Source organism: Leuresthes tenuis, unplaced genomic scaffold (genome assembly GCF_036924035.1).
Source record: "Leuresthes tenuis unplaced genomic scaffold, fLeuTen1.0.hap1 SCAF_6, whole genome shotgun sequence".
In the NCBI taxonomy this organism is placed as follows: Eukaryota; Metazoa; Chordata; class Actinopteri; order Atheriniformes; family Atherinopsidae; genus Leuresthes; species Leuresthes tenuis.
The window spans coordinates 7,378,369-7,402,092 of record NW_027325360.1 but is presented as its reverse complement, the minus strand read 5'-3'; the positions used below and the strand labels follow the sequence as shown (position 1 = coordinate 7,402,092).

The 23,724-nt window shown below is 41.9% G+C and overlaps 1 protein-coding gene across 2 annotated transcripts in view; it reads right to left on the bottom strand.

Moving 5' to 3' along the window:
• Positions 1-1,052: 1,052 nt before the first annotated feature.
• LOC140309500 (metal transporter CNNM4) overlaps positions 1,053-23,724 on the bottom strand; it is a 43,263-nt gene continuing 20,591 nt past the window's right edge. The window contains exons 4-7 of one of the 2 annotated variants that reach the window (XM_072387371.1): positions 23,447-23,616; positions 14,010-14,106; positions 7,343-7,521; positions 1,053-6,714 (exon numbers count right to left, since the gene is read on the bottom strand). In XM_072387371.1, the coding sequence (XP_072243472.1) occupies positions 6,457-6,714; positions 7,343-7,521; positions 14,010-14,106; positions 23,447-23,616 (704 nt within the window). In that variant the 3' untranslated portion in view covers positions 1,053-6,456. Of the gene's footprint in view, positions 6,715-7,342; positions 7,522-10,665; positions 11,240-14,009; positions 14,107-23,446; positions 23,617-23,724 lie in introns of those variants that run through there. The other variant, XM_072387372.1, reaches the window with a different exon arrangement.

The following is a 23,724-nucleotide window of genomic DNA, read 5'->3' as shown; positions in this document are numbered from 1 at the left end:
CTACAGGCCTCAGTTAGCATGTTAAATGTTAAAGTTCATGACAGTTCAATTAGAAAAAGACGGTTGCAGGAGAAAGCCTCTTCTTTCTAAAAAGAACATGGCAGCACAGGTTAGGTTTTCAAAGTTAATCTGAACAAACCACAAGACTTCTAGAACAGATGAGACCAAAGTGGAGATGTTTGGTCCTAATGCACAGCAGCACGTTTGGAGAAAACCAAACACAGCATATCAGCACAAACACCTCATACCAGCTGTCAAGCACGGTGGTGGAGGGCTGATGATCTGGGCACCTTGCAGTCATTAAGTCCACCATGAACTCCTCAGAATCAAATGTGATGCCATCTGTCCAACAGCTAAAGCTTGGCAGAAACTGGGTCATCAACAAGACAATGATCCCAAACACAGCAGCAAATCTACAACTGAATCAAAGTGTTGCGATGGTCCAGTCAAAGTCCGGGCCTCCACCTGTTCGAGATGCATTCTGTAATCAAATGAAGGAACCATAATAAGCTGTGCATAAATGACTGTCCACCAACATCAGTGAACTGAAGCAACGTTTTAAAGAAGCCTGTGCCAAAGATTCCTCCATCACAATGTGAGACTGAAAACTTAGTTACTGCGGCTAAAGGTGGTTCTACAAGCTGCTTAATCATAAGGTGTACTTAGTTTTCACATAACGCCTCTGCATTTTTGCTTAGTTTTCGTTTATTAAGTCATGACACGGTGTAAAATCATAAAGACCTGCTAAGGACCAGGGAACTTTTTACTATGTCCTGATGGATCAAACCTTAGACCTGAAAGAGGATGTAATTTCTGTATGTGGAAGTCAGTCTCATTCGCCTTTCTTCACAACAGCACAACTACACTAACAGGTTTTAATGTAAAGAAATAATCGTGATCCTGGTTCGTAACACTTTAAACCCTGTAAATAAATGTAAAGGAGTAAAACATCATCACAAAGCTCCATAGAGAAAAATATCTCAGGTTTATTAATAACTTTCTTCATCTTTAAAACTCATTAAGACAGAAATTATAAAACAGTATTTACACCCTTTTTATCTGTTTTCTTTTAAGTTAAAGCATCATGCTAGAAAGAATAAAGGACAATCAGTTTAATTTCCGCCCAAATGCCAGTTGCTCCATTTGTCATGTTCCCAAATTAAATTCATGACAAAAAAATAAAAATAAATCAAAGATTGTTGTTTAACACAATTACTGACAGTATTCTGAGGTACAAAAACACAACTGAAACTGATACACAAATGCTCTCACACACACATTCACACCCAAACCCAGCACAATTTAAAACAGGGGGGGGGGCAACTCAAAGAACAAACATTTCTACTTCAGCCACACACATCTGCAAAACCAACAATAACAGTCCACAGAAACAGGAGTGTGTGTCAGAATGAGCTAAAATATGGAATGAATACAAAAATTCCAGGACAGTCATTAAAAGACAGCGAAGGCAACAGAAGTGTGGGTCAGTGAGCATCTCAAAATTTTTAATGACGTCGATGTAGGACAAAATGCAGCGTCATGTCAACGAGTCAGGAGGAAAAGAAATGGTTATGAAATCCTGGTCAGTAACTGCGTTGCGACAGAGTCGCTCTGCAGGCAACTTTGGCAAATTTTCTGTTTTGGGAAAATTCCTTTTTTCCCCCCCATACTAAAGCGCTGATGTTCTCTTCAAAATGGAGATGGTGGGACGTTTTCGTTTCAGGAGAGATATCCCAGAACAGGTTTACACAGAGGAAACTTCACCAGATGACTTAAACAAGAGCAGGTGAAGCAAAGCTCGCTTTAGTTTTCTGTCCACCATTCAAGTTAAGGATCTAAAGATAAACAGTGTCATTAACTGGAGCTCTACCAGGTGACTTGTGTCTCAGCTTAATATTAATGACTCTGTCGCTCCAATGAACCTGAAAAAAAAAGTCGAGACATCTTCAGTTACGTAAAAATATTCAAATTGTGATGCCTTTTTGCAACGGTGCCTCTGTACACTTCCACGGCAGATTTACATGAAAGATAATCAAGATCTTACTGGAACTTTCATTCAAGCTGTTTAAAATAGAAAATATCAGAGAAAAAACCCTGCATTGGCCCTTTAGGACTTACAGTCCAAAAGTAACTGTGCAACTGACAGATAAATTGCTTCATGTTGCCACATTGAGGGCATGTCTGAAGGCGATTCTTTGTGTAGAACTTGAATTTGACATGAATATTAGGACCTAAAGAGGGGTTGATGACTGTAAAGGAAGGCATTGTCATGCAGACACAGTGACAAAAAAAGAACAGTGACAGAAAAAGCAGAAACAGCAGGAGTTGCAACATTAAGTTTGATGCATTCATACACAGTACGTGGTACTATGGTATAATGATACATGCACTGCTCAGGAACAGAGAACCAAAGCAGAGGATCTTGGCAATGCGTGAGAAATGTACTTTCTGCTCATGTTTAGTCAGATATTGCAAAAATTCTTTACTTAACGACCAAAAACACACCCTACCCAAGAGCTAATTAAGGCAAAGTCATTCACTAACTTCAGCTGAACTGAAATCACTTCTCTTAACTGAAGACAAAAGTGAGGATAGAAAGGCCCAGTAACAGGCAGCACCTGAAGGCAGCTGTGGAAAAGGCATCATAAAAGAAGAAACTCAGCGTTTGGTGATGTCTGTGGGTTCGCTTCGTCGTTATTCCGCTTCGGTGGAGCTTCTGGGGGCAAAACAGCAACGTTTGGATAAAAAAAAAAGCTAAGTGTGTGTGTGTGATCATAAAATCAAAACGATTCGGAAATAAAAGCATTCGGATCAAAGTTGAGCAGAGAATACAGATTGCATGCAATACAATCGCATTTAGAACACTGTAAACCCAAGAAAGATTTGTAGATTCAACCAGCTTGTTCCCCACGTCTGTGCAAACCTGCTCGCCTCATGATCAAAGACCTGCTGTCAAACGAACGGGTCACAACTTTAAAATAGTTGCAGAAAAGATATTTTGGCCTGTGTTCTGCCACAGAGCAACTCACAGAGAACACAGATAAATCTCTCTCATGAAACCATCAAAGGGTGAAACTTATTTCCCATTTTCATCTTTATTTTGACCTGCTTCTTCCTTAAAGCTAATCATCAAACCAGAGCAAATAACATCACTAAAAATCTGCTGTGTAGTTTAACTCCACAGTGGAATAAGATTGATACGGCTCGACAAAATCTACATTAAAACAAACCAGATATTTCCACTGTGCAAGAAAGGAGGAGGGATACTGGACAAAAGATTCAAACTGAGGTGCTTTAAGGCAACGCTGCGGCTCAGACACTCCCAGCCTCCATTAACAGCCTCGAACAGGACTGAGTGCAACAGGAAAAAAAGTGTCTTTATTCCACTTGCATCTTTGGCAGTTTATACCCAAACACATGACATGAAGGGGCTATCAAGAGCTTCCATCCCGAGTTTATTCTGCCTGCTTCAAATGCTTGGTTTGTGTTTCCGTGTGTTGAACCTGCAGAGGAGGCGGAAAAATGTTTCCGTACTATTTCACAACACCGTGAAATCAAAGCTTTCCAAAGTATAAAAACCTGAAAAATGAAGAAAGCAAATTCCACTTAATTCAAAAACAGAAATGAGATCATCGTTTTCTCATCCTTTGGTTTCAGATTCAATTTGAAAATTAAATCAAAGTGCTTCGTATTTCTTCCTGTTTGAGTTGGAGAATTACTGACAAGGTTTAGCTAAAACCATGACAGAGTTTCAGTAGTTCTGCTTTTGGGAAATTTCACAGTTTGCACTCACTGACCGATCAGGTCATATAAAACTTGTTGTTTGGATGCTGCCGATTTGAGACAAGCAGGAATATTCAGAAGAAATCCACATCTTTGCAAACTATTGAATCTGAGATCCTTCTTTGTAAGTTGTGCAACCTGTGCTTTGCTCAGTAAGAGGAGCGAAACCCACCATAATCACCTCTGATTACTGTGCATAAAGAAGGGGAGATGAATAATAATAAGAGGGAAAAAAGTCCAGAACAGTGCAGTGTACCAATAAAAGGGCGCTTTGCATTCTGGTAAATGTAGTGTGAAGAAGAAATTCCATCACAAAATCAGCTTGTTTTCTTTAGCTTTTCAAAGAAAAGTGTGTTTAACTTTTGATGCTGGGTAGCAGAAAAATGTATGGAACAGAACTGTGGCTGTGCTCAAGATCATGGAACAACAACAAGAAAACAAAAACAAAAAAAATCACAAGACAGAGACGTTTTAGGACAGGTTTTTCTCTTAAAATCACCTTTAGGGTACCGTAAAATGTATCCGGAGTGCATGCGGGTCCAATTAAAAGAATGTATTGATAATAATCATTATTATAGGATATTGTTTTCTATAAAACTGACATAATGTGGTTGATTACACGGCTGGGCGGCGTGTTACACGGCTTTCTGTTCACTATGTTCATCCCCCTCGCCCCAGATTTATAAACAGAAACTCAAACATAACCGCTAAATGCAAACATTCTCAAATAAAATCTCACAAGGAGCCAAAGTACAGTTACACTTCCAACCCCCCCCCCACACTGACAAAAATATATACAAACAGTGAATGAATAAATAAAAGATCAGATTTGTTAAACTATTTTCTAGTCATGAGGTGATCAAGGATTCCTCTTTTGGTTTCTGTTCCCATCAAGTTATGTGATGGCCATGTTTTGGTCAACGACACACACACACACACCTCGACACACGCGCGCGCACACATACAAAAAAAGATCAACCCTCTCTTTTAAGGAAAGGACGTGTCCAGTCTCTTTGCTCTCAAACGCCTTCTTCTCTGAGCAAAGTGTTTTTTATACACGACCAGAGTATCTAAAAACTGCCCCGAACGTAGTGACAGGTGAACGTTTCCACAGAGGAAAGGCGGTTTGAGAACACGGCAGCCACAGTTAACGTACCCTACACATTTCACCGAACACATTCATATAATTCAAACTGATTGTCTTGATTACATTACAGACTGGCTGTCTATGAGGGATTAAAGGCTCTCGGCTACTCGCTGATTCAACACCCAAAGCATGTAGGAGAACATAGAAATCCACATCCCACCCTCACCCCCAACTAAACAACAAAAAGCAAAAAAAAAAAAAAAGCATAGACTTCATAAATAAATATCTCACTATTGACTTCTACAGAACATATATTACTTTGTTTAAACTCCGCTGACATGTTGGGGTCTTCTTTGTCTTCTAGCTGTACGGATGCTGTGGAGGTTGCAGGCTGCTACACATGCGGCGGCGGGTTTGCTTCGCGACTTTCGACCACAGTATCGTGTATTTGGGGTGGGGGCAGGAGGGCGGAGTCTCCCTGAGTCTCTGAACTGGAAGCAACACACAAAGAGAGGAAGAAACTCAACATCGGCAACACCTCCGAGTGCCGGCCGAACACGTGGAGTAGCTTTCTGGTCCAGTCAAGCAGGCTTCAGCGATCAGGTTAAGAAGCACAGAGACTGCCGTCTGTCGATGGAATACCAGATGACTGCTGGGTTTGTGGTGTGTCCGTTTATGGTTGACAATTGGTTGTGGCACGATACACTTTGGTGTGTGTATTTACGCTGATGAGCCAAAACACCAGGACAGAAGCAGATGCTAAAAGTGTTTTTGCATGTCTTGCACCACACATCACTTATCCGGCCAAAAAAGACAATACAACTCTGTTTTATAGGTATTCTTAATAGTGTTTTAAAGAAATTGGTTATCATGACTTGTTTTGCAATGTGTATCCAATGAAGAACTTTCTCTAATTTCAAATGTCAACAGCCAGTGCAGGATGGTGGGCGGAGCCTAACTGGTTTTATGTGAGATTTAAAAGTAATGGTTTGGCTTTAATGTTCCAACATAATAGTGTGGTTGTAAGGCAATAAAGCTGAGGCAGCAGGTGGATCTACAAGTAGTACTCTGCAACTTAGAGTTACCTTTTGTCAGAGAAGTCTGTTGATTTTGAAAGAGCACAGATGGAAATCACAGCTTGAACTGACACTGATTTTATTTTTAGGTGGGTAAATATGTTTTGCTGCTGTCCCCATCTGCTTAGGGTCTGTGCTGTTTTCCCAACGGGAAAAGAAGATGGGAGCCCACTGCCTGCTATCAACTTCCCTTCGTACAGCTTCAAAGCATCATGTGACATCTCTGCGACATAATCTGCGTTCCACTTCATCCGTAAGTTTTGGCTCATCAGTGTATGTTTGTTCTGTGTGTTTTTTGTTGAATCCTTGCATATTCACACAATATGCATGCACATGGCTTGTCTCTTAGAGCCTTCTCAGCTGTGCCAAGGCATGTGTCTGCATTCACACACACACACACACACGCACGCACACACACAGGCCTCCCCTCCTCAGCACACATCCGATCGCAGTAGTGCATGTGTGCAAACGTAGTACTCGGGAGTGCTGAGGATCGGGGCCGGCAGGGGGTCATATGCTGTTCTCCAGCTGGCTGTGGTGGTTGACCGTGAGCGGTAAGTTCTGCTCGTTGAGGAGGAGAAGCGTGGTCTCATCCGGGCCGTTCTCTATGGGGGTGGAGTCTACTCCCAGGTCTGTGATGGTGGTGTTGGCTGTGGCAGGGGGGGTCGTCTGTTCCAGATGAATTGCGTTGTGGCCGCTCTCCGGGGACTGAGGCGTGCTGTCTAAACGAGACGCCATCAGGCCGTTCTGGTACTGAGACCGCGTGATCTGAGGGAGAGATGGAAAGTGACAACATTGACATTTTCAGTTGATATGGATCCTGATGCCAAACACTGCAGAACATCATCATGGGCATTAGTCATCAGATCACGCTGATGATTAATGCAGAACTGAGTAAAGAAGAAACAGACATTAGCAGATGTTTAAATGTTTTTTGGACAGTGTAAAAAGGGAAACAAAAGAGATTTTCCTATTTTAAGTCCAAAATATGGTGTCATTTCTGACTAGTTTCTCTGTTTCACTTTCAAGCAGTTTCTTTCTTTTGTTATATCTTAAAAAGTTGTAACTTCTGGGGTTTTGAGAAGTCACACAAAATCTGTAGGACATTAGCAAAAAAAACCAAAAAAAAACGAAACGAAACAAAAAGGCTATATTTAAAGCATCTGTTTGTCTCGTGCCATCTGAGGTCGGGTCGTGGAGACAACAGGTTCAGGGAGGAAACCCAGACAAGCCTTTCTCCTGGCGACACACTCTCCAGAAGGGATATACAATCCCTCCAGCGAGTTCGGGCTCCTTCACAGGGTCTCCTCCCGATTGGACGTGCCCGGCAGTGTTGGGTAAGTCCACAGTAACTATATATTCACCCGTTCTGTGAAGATGAAAACCTATAACCAACCTTGACAAACTGCAGGTCGGTGAGGGCTCTGACGTAGAAGTCAGGTGTGTACTGCTGCAAAGGGATGCTGTTGTTGAGCTGACTGTTGCTGCCGCTAACAGAGAGAGACTCGGTCCGGTCGGCTCCGCTCAGAGAGGCTGTTCGGTTCAACCCGCTGACGTGGGACGGTGAACGAAACTCTGAAAGCACGCACACATACATGAAAAGTTAGCAACAGCTCCTCTTAGCAATGTAAAGACGTCAGCAACGTCGATCAGGCAGTCGTCTGTGCACGCATCCAAAAGTAAAGTGTTTCTCACTACAGAAAGCTGCGACGTGTGCCCATGAATTCATGGCTCTGTGATGTGAACGCAGATAAATGTAGACCTTTAAAGCACAAGATGCAGCGTGGCCTGCAGGTTAACTTCAATGGACGAGTAATTAGGAACGTACAAGGTGTAATGAATGCACAAAACAACAATAACCACGAAACAATGTCAAGTCTGAGACAGAGAGAGACACAGGGGTTGAACAGAAGCCAACGTTTATCCGTTTCATCCACTCGGAGCATTACAGCACAAACTCAGAGACATAAAGTTCTCCAACAGCGAGACAAGCAGTGGCTCGCTGTGTGTTATTCAGGGCACCTTACTCTGGTCAAACATTTTGATCAGTGTTATTAATGCTTTTAAGAAATATCAAGTCGTGCACAAACTGTCACGGGTTGTTGACAGAGGTGGAATCGATGTGCTAGATGAGGAATAAAATGTAAACTTTTACTACAAACCACTGCTCATTTAATACAAATCCTATTAATGTGAACATATTAGTGATAACAATTTTTCTAAGTGCCTTGCTGTGATAAATACACAAGTAATGAGTTAATCACTCATTTTATCTGCCCACATCAAAGATGACTACGCTTCTGCTGATGTAAAACTGAGAAAACCATCATTTAAGAAGCAAATGTTTGCCAATTTTTAAAGAAATATCCCTCCAATGATTAATTGGAAATCATGAAAAGGATTAGAATATCACTTAAAACTTTAGAGCATACTGGTAAAAAGCTAAAACTAACATACAGCCATGTATTAAAGCATTAAAAGTGCTTTCTTTAAAGTCTCAGTGAAATCAAAACAGTAGTTGCTTCTACTTCAAGTTTAACGGGTCTTTAATGAATGGACTCTTCGTCATAGTTATTTTCCACCTCTGCTTCCACAGTGACTAACCTCTGGCAAACCTTTTCATCAAAACAAAGCAAACACTCTCTCCAGAATGTGTCACACGCATACACTTCACAAGCAAGGTCGTTACCGTGTGTGTGTTATTATTACCAGTCGGCGTGAGTCGTCCAGGAGGCGGCCTCAATGAGTCATAGGAAACTGTTTTACCTGGACACGTCAACTGCGTTAGTCTTCAAGAATTTGAGCTGGCTTGTTAATCCTGGTCATCTACAGCTAGTTTTCTAGTTAGTGGTTAGATTTCACTAAATGAGGAAAGAGGGTTTTAATGCATAGGAACTTTCTATAATCCAGTAAGGCACTTTTCTACGGTTGGATACTGTAAACTCAAACTTTACACCCACATCCATTAAAGTAGTCGAGGCTTATTTAGGTTTCTCACCTTTTATTTAATGCACTGCTACTCTGATATTCTCACTGAAAGTCTCCTCAACTGTTATCTGTTCTGCTTCACGGCCCAATGACAAAAATCAGTTAATAAAATTCCTTTTGTATTTAAATGTAAATGCTTTTGCATTGTAGTGTTTGTCATTTCCTTGAAAGCTTTTATAAATGTTGGAAGTCATCATTTTGTGTCCAATTCAAACATTTTTGAGCTCCGACAGCTGATGCAAAATGGTGGGGGGTGGGGCTTGATCAGGCCAGAGGAGCTGACCAATCAGAGCAGACGGAGCTTTTTCAGAGGCAGGGGGCAGGAAGCGAGTTTCCATAATCAAATTAATTCCAGTCTTTTCATCTTTGATACACCATTGATTCATGTTGAGCTAAAACATAGCGCTTCCTTTCAGTTTCAGATAAAAATACTACCACAAAGGCAACAGTTTAACGTTTCTAATCTATAACTTCTCGTTGGATAAAATAAATGCATAAATAAATAAAGTAGTCCTATTTAAAGAAGCCTTTTGTTTTCATTTAATTCTAAAGAAAGTCTTGGGTATCGTTTGTGGCTGATGAAATTACCAGTGAGAAAAAACATGACTTCTGCTTTACATTTTATTGCATTTCACAGATGACCACAGATGAAGTTCGGATCTGTGATTGAGCAAAAAAAGAGAGAGATTCTTAGATATACTTCATAAGAATATAGCTGGATGTTGACATCCCTCACGTTCTCACAGCCGAAGACACATTACCCAACACAAACTGACGCAGACAGAAGTTACAAGTTGCATTGTTATGGCTTAAGGTGATGCTCAGACCCATCCGATGGTCAAAACCTACAGAAAAGTCCCCCATTGGATTATTGTGGGTTTTCTTATCTCGATTCGTCACAAGGTGTTTGCAGAATGAGTTAGTATTTCTGAATATAAGTCATTGAGCGAGTTAAATGATTTGTTGTGCTCTGAATTTACTAGAATCTGCTGCAGCAGTTAATACCTTCTAGTCTATTCAAAGCTAGGTTACATACTACACTGTAAGTGACGGAAGGTCCAAGAATACCAACTGCAGGATAAAAAAAAATAAATAAATCACAGGCTGCATCCGGATAGCTTCATGATTTCTCCTTCCCTTTTTTAACTGCTGCTACAGCTACAGAGATGAGTCAAATAAAGTGTGGAACGATCCATCTGAAGCTATTAGGATGCATCCAGAGACAGCTTCACCCCTCGGGGGGAGTCAGACCCCCATCTGGGTGTTTCACGATGTTGTCCCATCATCTCATGTAATTATTCCCTGCCAGTTTAATAACGACGCTGATATTTTTGGCAGATAAACTCTTTCATCAGCTGAAAAATGACTGTCTGGTTCATCTGACATCACCTGATTTCAGCTTTCACGAACACCGTCATGACTTCCAGGGAGGATCCTTAAAGGCCAGGCTTAAATACGTAGTTGTGTTGGCCACAGTTATGAAAACACATGTGTTAGCACACATTTTGTGCAATGAGGCAAAAATCTGAGGTTGGCTAACTGTCACAGCTCTGGTTTTGCCTCCATTCGCTCAAATAAATGCAGAGATAAAGGCAGAAATCAACAAAATAAAACTAATCTCAATATAAAGGCGTATAAAGGAACATGCTCTTGGAATCCACGCGTATGTAATGGTTAAACCCCCCTAAAATTGTTCAGTAATGCTGGTCAAACTTTTTTCTTTCAAATTCCAGTTAAATAGATTGTTTCAACAGAAAGAATCTGACCACATTTCAAAGCAGACACACCCTACGTGTTAAATCCACTGATTTGCCTTCTCCTCGATGCCTCATCTGCTACGCAAAGTGTGCATAGAAATGTTAACTCAGTACGACGAGGTGAAACGGAGGCGGTTTTGGCTAACAAAGAGTTTATTTGCCAAAATATAGCTGTCGTTCTGTAACTCCTTGCTATCCTTAAAAAGTAAATCTACTTAAGCTGGTGCTTTGAGTTGAAACCCGAACGTGCAGCACTTGCAGCTACAACACAGTCAGTGATACAACAGCAGCTGTTCTAAGCCAAAAGGCATCACTGATTGGGATGTAAACAGAGGTGCAAACCACAATCCAATTTTTGGGCTTTGTAATCAGGCATCTATTCACCCAGCCCGTACAACAAATGCCCCCCCATTCCAGCTCCAACTACCCAAACCTGAGCCCCGCCTGTCCTTGGTGTTAAAGGACCCAGACATGCCGGCGTTTACCTGGTAACCGAGAGAACAGAGAAAATCTCTTAAAGGAGAGGAGGCGAGGACGAGGTGCAGCCACTGAGAGGACAGGAGAGAGGGAAGGGAGGAGGAGGAGGAGGGACAGTCAGTGAGAGACAGGGAGACAGATCTGCTCGCAGACTGGGCGAGAACATGCGAATCCATGGAGACAGAACATCCTATCAGATTAAACTGCATGAAGGTGAGGTTCATTTTTCTGGGCCTGAATGGGCTTTTTTTTTTCCTCTCAAGTTTCACTGATCAGAAGTTTGATGGAATGAGTAAATGAGGCTGAAGAGGGAGGAAGGTCACACACAATGAAACAAAAATCATGCTTTGCACATCTCTTTGGCTCTTTCTCTTCCCGAAGTATCTGAAAGAGTAATCGAGTGTTATACGAGGCAAAGAATGGCAGGAAAAGACACAACATCAAAACACTCTGATCAGACATTCACGGCAACACACTGAATTAAATTAATCTTGGCTTCAGCATTGTAATGACTGACATATGAAGGTGATCAACGGAGGAGGCTGCTGCATATTTACTGATGCTGATATGTGCACTTCTGCAACAGAACTAACAAAGGAAAACCCTGGAAAAGAAAAATAGATGTTTCTATTAAAAAAAAAAAAAAAAAACTGGAAAATGTACTTTTTCTACAGTCACACGTGTGCTTCACAGCTCCAGATTTTCTCTTTAAACACCATGAAAAACGAGGGAGAGAATAAAAGGGAGGAGCGGGTTTGATTTTCTTTGCTACAAACGTACACATTATGTGAGTGTATAATAGGCCCAAATTAGATATCTGCAAATTCCAATATCACGCATCCCTTACATTAAATCTATCAATAATTGGTGAATCGGACACATTTTGACATAACTATCCACTCCAGACTGCTCATCTTTCATCCTTCCACTATGACACACTCGAGGATCAGAAACCACTAATGTTTGTTTATGCGTTTGTAAGATGCTATCAAAGGCGAATTACAGGGAAGGATCTACACTAAAAACCCAGGTTAATACCATACAGCGTAGTCACTTCAGGTCTGAATGACTCTTGAGTGCATGTCTTGTCATAGCTATGAACATACTTATGAATATAAAAATGTCTGCCATCGCAGTACGAACCCTATTGAGAGTTAGATTTCCCTATGAGATATGCATCCTGAGACCAGTTTTGATTACGTATGCCAGGTCCTGTTAGCACACATGTATTCTTAATTGGGTTTCTTTTGATGATCTCTTCCAAACAGGATCTCATAAATGATCACATCTGTCAGACTCAGCTGTTTTCAGACTCACATCTTGTGGCTTCATCCAGAAATCAGAGTCGCCAACAGAAATGTGGAGACAGCAGAAAATTAACAGACAGGAATGGAGAGGAGGAAGTGAAACAAGCCAACAGCCCATTCCAACAACAGATCTTTGACGTTTCACTTCCTGATCCAATACGTGAGCTCTGTCCATGCAATCGGAGGAACTTAAAAACTTTTGTCCCCCTTTAGTAAATCCAGATTTTTTTTTTATATATATATCATTTGGTAGATTCTCAGAATTTATTTTTCTTTCTGCTGGTAGATAACGGGAGGCTTTGTTGGAGAGGTGCATGTTAGTGGTGCAACGGGTCATCATTGATCCGTGATCCGTTCGGATCAATATCTTCGGTTCGGCACACTCGTGATCGGTGGATTGATTTATGAAAAAAAAAAAGAAAGTTGTGCGCATGTTCAGTCCACTCACAGCGTGGTCATGGCGAGCGGAGGAACGGAGGAGCTTGAACGCCCCGCGTCATTTAAGTTCCCTGTATGGGGAAAAGAGGTTAGGGGATAAAACCGTGACGGTGTGTCGGCACTGTGGCACAAGAGAGTCAAATGACAGTGGAAACACATCAAGCATGGCCACCTATTTGAAGCAACATCACCCCGGTTTCACTGACAGGAGTGAAAACGAAGGCTGCTCAACAACTGTTTATCTCCACGGCAATAATGCAGCCCCGTGTTGCACAATCCGACCGGGTTAATTATGTTAAAAAGAAGAGATTATGCCTTGTGCACATTAAGATGATTTTATATATTTTAATTTAATAATCTAAAAGTGTTAATAAACAAAAAGACCAAACTTATGTTTATTGTCTTGTCTTTTTGCTGATCTGAAAAATGATCCGATCCGTGCCTCTGATCCACGAAACGATCCGAACTGTGAGTTTTTTGATCCGTTGCAGCCCTTGTGCATGCCTTATATTGAAGTTATATTCAAGCGCAGTATGCTTGTTTGAGTGTTCAAATAAGACCAATCAACTAGCAAGGCTTGAACTTGTGGAGCACTGGAGACAATTTCATGCACGATGGAATGAAGTGAAACTTTTAACGTGTTGTGTCATGTGAGTAATATTGATAAAACAAGAGGGCAAAATCTATATTCTCTATTAAATAGACAAAATGGCAAAATAAAATGGAACTAACCTGCAATAACATGTTTGTATGTACATACAGAAAGAGAAATCAGAGGCAACATATTGTAGGCACGATTTAACAGACAGTAAGGAGCCTTGACAGAAACCCTATAAGCTCTCAAACATCTGGAATATAAGTTAAAGAGTCTAAATTTCACAGCTAAGATCACGGTCTTATGAGCAGGAACTCTGGCTATGAATGGATGAAGCTGTGCAATATTTTTGCCACAAGGTGGCAGTAGAGACACATTCACTTACAAATGAATCAGAGTTCAACCCCTAGATAGAAAGAATAGTGCATCAACAAACTATCAATGTGTGCTCTGAGTTAACCTGTAAAGCAAAGAGGGGAGTGATGGAGGTTTTAGACTCACCGAGTGTGGGAGCACTGAGCGCCATGACGCCGTAGTAAGAGAAAGGTCCAGTCTCAAACTTCATGTTCTCGTTGCCGGCCTCCACCTCCACTCGACCCTGACAGATTCAACACACACACACACACACACACACACACACGGTTGTTGTTTCATTAAAACAGTTCCATTAACATTCCTTTAATATAACAGAGGATGACTCGTGGAAGTCAACCTTAATACTAAACTGGTAACTGTTCTGTGAAGCACGCAGTATGACGTCAAGAACACGAGAGAAAGCAGCCAGACATTGAAGCTCATTAAAGCTCAAACCAGACAACATGGAGCTACTTCTACACGTTATCCCTTTTCTGCTGCAGTCAATAATTAACGAGCAGCATTTCATAGGTCACTTGTATAATTCAGCTGCCAGCCCCATAGCAAGGAAGTGACCAAAAATATTGAGCATTTTCAGGCTTTTTTCCTCTCATTGTAGGATCGCTGCGGGTCTAAACCGAACCAGAGACTGAACACGGGACTGAATATTTACCTGTTATAGAGAGAGACCGGTATCTGCTTTGTAACGCTGACTTTTAGTTTTTAAAAATTACACTGCTTGGCCTCAAGATGGTGTTGTAATTACAGGTGAAACAAGATGACGCACCGTTTATTGGTGAGGTCCTCTGCAGCGACTCTGCCTCATTTGTTTACTTTGTTTGCTTTGGCCTAGATTAGACACCAGCGAGCCCTGAATGATCAGGCTTCACTCCTGACAGAAGCTGCATCTAAAGAGGGATGGAACTAAGATAAACAGGAGGCAGATTCACCGAGGATTCTTTGCAACGTTGAAATGAGATGGAAGAAGAGAGGACACAGGAGAGGACGGGAGGGGTTTAAGGAGGCCTCTGTGTTGGCACAGAGAGTTGGCCCAGTTTGGCCTGCTGGAATGTGTGAACTGCAGCAACAACACAGCACAGTTAATCCATGCTGCCATGCCTCCTTCCATCCATCCTCCCAACCCTACCCCCACCCCCGGCACCCACAGGTCTGATGAGAGCATAACAGGTGGCGAATTAAGAGAATAAAAAACTAAAGCGGACCATAAATGGACCATAAGGTATCAAAGCACTTAATTAAGGTGAACCCAAAGATCCAATTTCTTTCCAGACATTTCAACATTAGTTATCCCTGTGAATGAGCCTGATTTTTGGAGCATGAACCTGCCGAAGAGTTCAGTTTTAGTATCATCTTAGATTATTATCAAAACTTCATGAAGCTTCATTAAAAACAACTGAAATAACAATAAACCCCCCATGTTGTTCAATCTGCCTGTTAAACCAGGAGACAAATTACAACAATTCCACTAAACATGATACGTTATTGAACTCCCAGAATCAACAGTTTTAACAGGAGGCAACCAGCAAACCATCCCTTAAGCAATTTAAGGATACGCGCCAGTTTAGAAAGCTGCCTTTGTCATCACTGTAGAAGCAAAGTATTTCAAGTGAATCAAGCTCACAACATCTGCGGAAACAATGAAGCACTAATCTGACAAAGACGAACAGTTCCTCCCTCAACAGATTCACCCGATGTAATCCAAACTTGCCATTTCTGCACTAAATTACATGGATACAAGCCTCATAAAAGTGAGAACTAATGAGTCGTGTTGTGGATGCCTTGGAAGCTCCTGTGAGGGGGCGTCTGATCATGTGAGTCCAGGTAAGAAAAATGTGCACAGTCATGGCTTTAGGCTTGTAGCTGTAGGCTCACCTGCTTTTCCTACTGTCATTAACGTGTGACGTGCACAGCCCTCATCGCTGTCGTGCTTCACCCAAATGCTTTTACTGTCAAGCAGTCGCTGAGCAATAACTGAAAACATGTCAGTCTGTGAGCTCTATGTGAAACGTGTTCTGCCTTCACTTGGGAAGCATGAATCTCTTTGCTCTGGTTCTAAATTGGTCAGGTAACGGCCTTTCAAACCTGCCAGCACTCCTACAGGCATCTCCCAGTGGCTACAGTCATCAGAGGTCACATAGTCTGTTAAAGGAAAGTTTGTCTTTGAAAGAGGAGTAGAGATTTACAGCAGATCTCCTCCAGCTGCTCCGCTTTATTGCCACAGACAAACAAAATTTAGAAAACAATCACCAGGACGATTCAGCATACTTCTGTTGTCAGCTTTTTGCCAATCACAGCGTTATCAGTGGAGCTGGAAAGTTACCCATCACCTCTCAACATATGGTCAGCTCTGTGTACGTCGGCGGTGCTCACGTGTTCAGCCTGCAACACGTGCATGTAAAAAAACAACTTATGATTGCCTCGCAATCGTGCCGGGCGCCGACTCTGCATTCTGCAGGCGTCCACGCTGCTGCACGGTTGGAGTTTAATTTACAGGGAGGCACTGGGTCGGGGGAAAAGAGAGCACAGGAGCTAGAGGCGTAAAAGCTGAAGATGCTTCAGTCAGACGCCTTCTGCACTGCCTCGGTTACCCACAATTCCACATGCAGTGACGTAAACATCACACTCACTATAGCCCAACAGCCTTATGCATAATAAATGGGTCACAACAGTCACGGGTAGGCAAACGGCCTCAAATCTGGGAGGCACGGCAGCTGAGCAGGCGCTTCTGTAATGTGGCCCTTTACTACTGAAAGAGTGCAGCTGAATGCAGATCTCAGTGGATCCTCGATGCAACCACATCTTTACATCCGAATGGCTCCCCAGAAGTGCACATTCACGTCAGGAGTAACAGGGGAAGTGTCACCGTGTCAGAAAAAGTGTCATCTTTTCCTTCACAAGTATCTTTCTGGCTTTCTGGTGTCAGATTACAGTCCTTCTGTGTACTCAAGTCTTTGACTTTTTCTTATATCTAGTGTACTTTGTAAATAAAGTTAAAAGTAGAAATATGTCATAAGGTACTCAACACACCTCATCAAAGATAATTATTCACAGTCATAACCTCAGTGGCCTCAGAAGACAAGCTACTTTGACATCATTACAGCAACACCATCGCATACTGATTTCTAACTTAGTGCACGATTTAGTTTAAAGTTAAGCAGCAGTGCGAGTGTCTGGTTTGTGAGCTTTTGCTGAGACACATGCGAGACCTGAACTGTAGGTGGTTCTTGGCCAAAGTTCAGCTCTGAGGGTTATGGCTCATAAACAACATGAGCGAGAACTCTTTGTCCCTTCTGAAGTTCCTATCCATCAAACCAGCAAACAAACACACCAATGCCCCGACAGGTTTTATAACCCCGGCCTCTTTGTGACCATGAGTGATAATGTATGCTAAGGAGGGGGTGAATCCGGCATGCTTTTCAGGAGGATTTTTTACTTCGGTGACAAAACATATCAAGGTCAGTGAGGGCAGAGAGGTAGAGTAATGAAAGTAGGGTTGGAAAAAAAGTGGAGCCAGAGAAAGTATTATAGTAGAGCCTTAAGGGGATTAAAGCTGAGCTGCAGAAACGTAGCTTGTTATAGTGTTGAAATGATGAGGCCTGGAGGTTTATAAAGGAACACTTTATGGCCCCCACACAGAGCTTAAATAAAGTATAATTCTTTTTCATTACAACTTGGGTTCATTTTAGAGTTTGGTCATTGTTTTCCTCTGTCAGGACAACAGCAGAGGTCCAGAAGCCTGACGAGGCAAAGACAGCACGAGCACTCACATGACCAGAGAGTTTAAAGAAGCTAACGTTTAAGTAAGGCTGGAGAGAAAAAAAGGAAAGGGAAAAACATGATAAATGTTTACAACTATAACTTGAACAGTAATTATAAGGTACGCCTTTGTATTTACTCCCAGATCAGTTTTAAATAGGCTGGGGAATTGTTTTGGAGCTCATTCTTGGACAATGTCGTCATGGTCCCATAAGAGAGACATTATGTTGGAAGTACTATGTCAGCAAGAAAAAAAAAAAGCTGTAAACGAGTGGACTGGATGCTTAAGGTTCATTATTTCAACACAAACAAAATAAAAATAAGATGCTGAATAAGTAAATAAAGACTATATTTCTGTAGCTATATGTGCTAAATCTAAAAAAGCAAGAACATTACCCAAAGTCAGCCAGATAATAAGCTGTTAATAACAAAATGAGAGCGCACAGAGAACTGGAAAATAAGTTTGGGTGCATTCACATGAATTTTGAGTGACACTCTTATCGATATACAAGAGCAGGGCCGTCCTGTGCGAGCTGGTAAATGCCATGCTATGTTTGTAAGACAGTTGTATAAAGCTCAATGCGGGGGTGCAGCCCACTGTGTGTGTGAAGCGGAGACGAGCCCCCGCAGAGGTCTGAGGATTCACTGTCACAGGTTTGTTAATAACTTATAACAAAGCCAGCAGGGGACCCTGCCTGAAACCTCACACACATCTTGGCAGTATGTGTGTGTACAAGAGGAGATTGTGGTCTTGTGCTCACACGCGTGTGGTTCAGTTTGTGAGTCTAATCGCTGCCTTCAGCGTTTAGTGGTTTATGACCGTGGGCCATAAAATGAACAGCTGATGTCAAACTTGCAACAGTTTGGTCAAACAACAAGCTCAGGCTCAGGCTCAGTCTTACTCTGAAGTGATGATGGTGTAAGGTCTCACACACACACACACACACATTAACTGGAGCTGTCTCCTTTTAAGTGCAAAGACATTATTCTCAGAGGACTCCATTTTTCCAGCTCTTGGTCACAACAAGAAGAGCTGCTTTCAAATGATGCTCTGATGCAATTATTGTGGAATGTACTGCGTTTAAAATAACAGTGTTTACATGACAAATCAAGTACAAAAAAATACTATGTGACTGCACTGACAGAGACTGTTAAATGTGACAAAAAACAAACAAAAAGTCTTTGAGAGACTGAACTATAAAACTGAACATTCGACTCAACAACAGCAACACTGCAGCTGGCTGTGACTACTACCTGGAGCAAGGCGTGACACAGAAAGCTACTGCATAGAAATATCTGGAGGAGTTTTGTGTAAATCTCTGTGAGCTGAACACACACAGATATCCAACTTCGCCTGTGTACAGCTCTTGTTTTGTGAGAATCACAGAGAGCATTTTTATAGACGCATGAATCATGGTGGTCATAAACAAACAGCCAGTCTGATGATAGAGATGATCACGACCAGTAACACACACACAAAACCGTTCACACACGCACTATAAAAGGAGTGGAATGAGGACATATCTGAGGTTTTTTTTTTCATTTTTGTTTTCAGGAGCTGACCAGATCGACACACATCCTGACCCAACTGTAAAAGACAAATAACACACACACACACACACACACAATCACACACCGTTGAGAGTTTCTGCTAAATTCTGTCGAGAAAGGAAAAAAGGAAAAAACAGTTGCAGAAAGAGAAAGGATTTTACTGAATGTACTTTTTCCAAAGCGCATTAAAACCTGGTGCCTGATACACCCAAAGTACAAGTCTACTGCCATCTGCTGGGCTGCAGGTACAGGTGTGTTAAAAAGTTAACACACCCACTGGAGTCTTGTATGATCTCGACATATCTTGGAATGATGGTGCCTCTGTAAAATCTTCTAAATATTAGCAGATGACACAACGTGCGAAATAGTCCGGACCAAACTGTCCACAATTTCTCCTGAAACTTTCTAATGTTCATGTGTGAAAATTGTCGCGTTAGCTCAGTGTAGAGGATGGATCTGAAGGCTTGAATTAAACTAGAGGATCATATGGTCTCAATCTGAGAAAAGAACTTTGATGTTACTGTGCAAAGATACTACTGGCACTCCTCGGCACCTTTTCAGTACTACATCGGTTGAAGTTCAAAGCGATCTGATGCGATTTAAACAGACATGTGACAACACATGACAAGTCCTCACTTTGGGGCTTAACAGCGAAGTCTCAGTGGCTGATGAAGTCCTGCCAACACTGCCGCACTTCTCTGTTCTCTCGGGAGAGAAATAGTTTGCCAATCTGTGGGCACAGATTGTAAAACATAAGATATGGATATCCCATCTGTGCACACAGATCATATTTCCATGTGCTTAAACTATGAATCCAAGAGCAAGTTAACTAACCATAAACACAGACAAGGACGTGTAACAGAATGCAAAGAAAAGAAGATATCTTTACCCCTGTGCATGTCATATGGACGATCTTCATTTCTACACTATAATATTTCAATAGTACATGCAGAACACAGTGCTAAAATATTTAAAATACATTGTGGCGTAGGTGAAATCAGGTCCCTTAACCACAACAATAAATACTTCATACTAGCAGTTGCACCTGGAATGAAATGGATCTTATTTAATTAAATAGCTTTTAGGTTAAATTTATCCCTGTTTTCTCTCATTCATATACCAGCTGTAACATTTCAACATGAAAAAACGCTAAAAAAAACAAACATTTTGAATAAAGACAAAATTCTCAGCCTGGCATGCCATCCTCCCCCAGAGACATTTCAGTGGATTATTCCACGTGTGGGGTCCACGATGGCTTCAATATCAGGCCTCCCACCAGGAAAATCTCCCACAGGAGAGTGGCTGGTAATGACTGTTTGGGAGCTGTGACATAACCGACTTGTGGGAAAAAAAAGTGTGTGTGAAAGAGTAGAGATTAAGACAAAAGGAGTGCAGTTTTCCCACCCTGTAGGATTTAAGCGCTCATGTACATGTACACAGAGTGGATACAGCAGGAGTGCAAAAGCAGCACTGATGAGTCTTTGTTTCTGTGTTTATGGTGTGTGAATGTGCACAGCGCCGTAGAGCTTCTGAGACTCAATCATGTGCATTTGGGATTCATTTCCTGACAACCGAGCGACAGCAGGTGTGTGAAGTATGGAGATCAGTTAGTGCAAACCAGAAACACGACCCACAACGTATGTTTGTTTAGTTTTGTTGAGCTTATCAAGAATCCAACAACTTCTTGGCGACATGAAATTTGGTTGTAAATTGCTTTAACTCAATTTTCTCCAATAAATGTTTTTTTTCTTCTTCTTGAAAAAAGATAAAACACTTTTACGAGCAGCACGATGACACAACACCAGAACACAGCTATTACTACGACTTCAGCTGCTGGTTTTACGTCTCTGTTTCTAGCAAAGACACCATCAAGCAAAGATTTCACAGTGAATCTAGTTATAGCTGCAACATATTTTATCTAGTTTGAAAAGGTCTTTGGAGGAATATGATTAAGATCAAGATCAGATCAGATTTTATTGTCATGTACAGGGAAATACATGAAATTTCTCCTCCACATTTAACCCATCCAGGTTGGCACCTGTTGAACACACACATGCACAGGGTCACACACGCATGGAGACAGATGCCATACACTGGAGTAGTGGGCAGCCATTCACAGCACCCGGGAAGCATGGGGGTGCTCACGGGCACCTCGGCCGTGGCCAAGGAGGTGGACTGACACCCCATCCAGCTGTCAGTTTCACCAATCTTTAGAGTGGCTTCCAAAGTAGCCTCTTACAGGTGTGCCTTAAAATGAATGGAATTAATTAGAGCAAGTATGGCAATAAAGTCAGAACCTTCAACCACTGCCAGAATAACCGAGCCCTGGTCTTTAAAACCCTTTAGAGGCGCCGATGCTTTAAGCTTCAGCTTTTACTCCATTTAAAGTGATCACATACGAATGGAAAGGCTGAATCATTTTGGGACTGAGAAGAGATGTCAAACTGGACATGTAAACAGTAATAATCTTATGCTTATATTATAAATTCTGAAAATATGTTTACCTTTTGTTGACAGTACAAAAATAGTGGGAATGCATGATCCTTATATGACTATAGGAATTAAATCATCTCAGAACCCGCTTTCACAGCTCAGGAGGATGGGGCCATTTGCCTGAAAACTAATCTGTATGTTTTTGTGGCATTAGTGTGTGATTATGGTCAGAGCAGGTTTTCTCTTGCTGCTCAAAATGAATGAAGAAAGACAAGAAGGGAGACGTCCGTCCTGGTCTTCCAGCATCATTGCAGAATCCACTCACTCACTCCAACAAATCAGGTCGCAAACCTGACTGACAAAAGGTAAAGTCATCCACGCTGATCAGGGCGTGGCTCCACACAGCAACCAAAAGTGCGATGAGATCATTTCTTTGGTTCGGGTATTGAATCTTGCACACACAAACACACATACTCTGCTTCACAAACAATTCTGGGACCCCTGTTGGGAGAGTGCTGTTTGACGCCTACCGCCATCTGTCACACGCTGCTGCCTAAAGATGCTTTTAACAACATGGCGGACACTCGGTGCGGGGATGACTCGAAGAGGAGGTAGACGCTGTGCAGATTAGGGTCGAAGAAAGGGAATGAGTCAGTCTAAGAGTACCGTATGTGGCTTTAAGGTGACAGCTTGACGGCAGACTGAGTCACAGACCTGCGCTTTAAAAGCACTCATCACATCACTGCATGTTCATACAGGGACCTGATCAAATGATGATCGAAAATAAAATGGGCGAAGAGGCCATAGTTATACATGTTCCCTCCAACACCTGCTCTATTATGCATGTAAAGGTTGTTTGTAGTCCACGCCTTTCATCCTTTACTAAAAGGCGTCATCGTGTAATACTTGAATAGCATCATCATTCGGGCATTTTTTGGTATGACTGACAATGAATGAAGAGCTGCCTCACAATACATTTGTTTCCACCAATCAGAACACACTAAACCGTTCGTTTTGGGGACCTTAAAGGGACAGGAACAGGTAATTTAAGACAGAAGTGCTGCATCATAAGAAAAACAATGTTTTAAGATCCTTAAACCTGTTCTAAACCTAATTTACTTGGTTTAAGAAATCAGGCATATTTGATTTATGATATTTCTATTAAATTGAGGCCGTTTGCTGATGGAGATCATGCAAGATGATCCGAAGCAAGACAGCCCCTGAAAGACAGAGCATGGATAGGAATGGACTGAGATCCAGACTGTTTGCTGGCCACGTCACTGCGTTGATATGCCTCTCAAGATGAGAAGTTTGTTCTGTGGCAAACTGCATTATCGTCCTGAAAAATGGCCTCGGCATCCTTTTAATTAATGGAAAGAGAGTCATTTACTGCAGAGGTAATACTGCCATTTTCCCTGGTCCTTTACCTGACATCAACCCCGGATCATATTAGCCTTTTTTCTTCGGGATATTGACTCCCGTCTCCGCCCACATGTTTTCCATCTCTTTTGTGGCGCATTGTCTATTTTCAAAGCATATTGCTTTTTGAGTTTTATTTTATTTTGAGCATATTGAGTTTTGCGTCCTGACACTTTAATGACTTCCGTGGTCGACCTGTAAGTTGATTTTTTACAACATTTGTTTGTACTTTTGTTCGCTACAAATTTTACTAGAAGAAGACAAAACAGAACTTGTTAAATCAATGTCTAACACAGGTGCGAGCAAACTGTAGATCTTTGGGTTCAGAAAGGCTCTTTCGCCCACCCTGAAGTAGCAAGTTGTGTCAGATCGCTACACATCCTACCCCTAAAATCCCTGAGTACCTGCAGGATGAGAATAAAGTAGTCGACAGGCTTGCCCCTCTGGTAGACGTAGTGATGGAGAGATCGCTTTTCATTCTCGTTGAACTTGATCTCCTGGATCACGTCGGGATGGCGTAAGATTCGCAGCAGCACCTTGTCAGAGATCAGCGACGGGCTGAACAAGCTCACCTCTGCAGGAGGAGAACAGAGAGTCACACAGATGCTTTACACCAACAGCCACCTTGCTCTTTTCTATTTACTGAGTAAAGTATGTCGACGGGAGTGAGAGCTGACCAAAG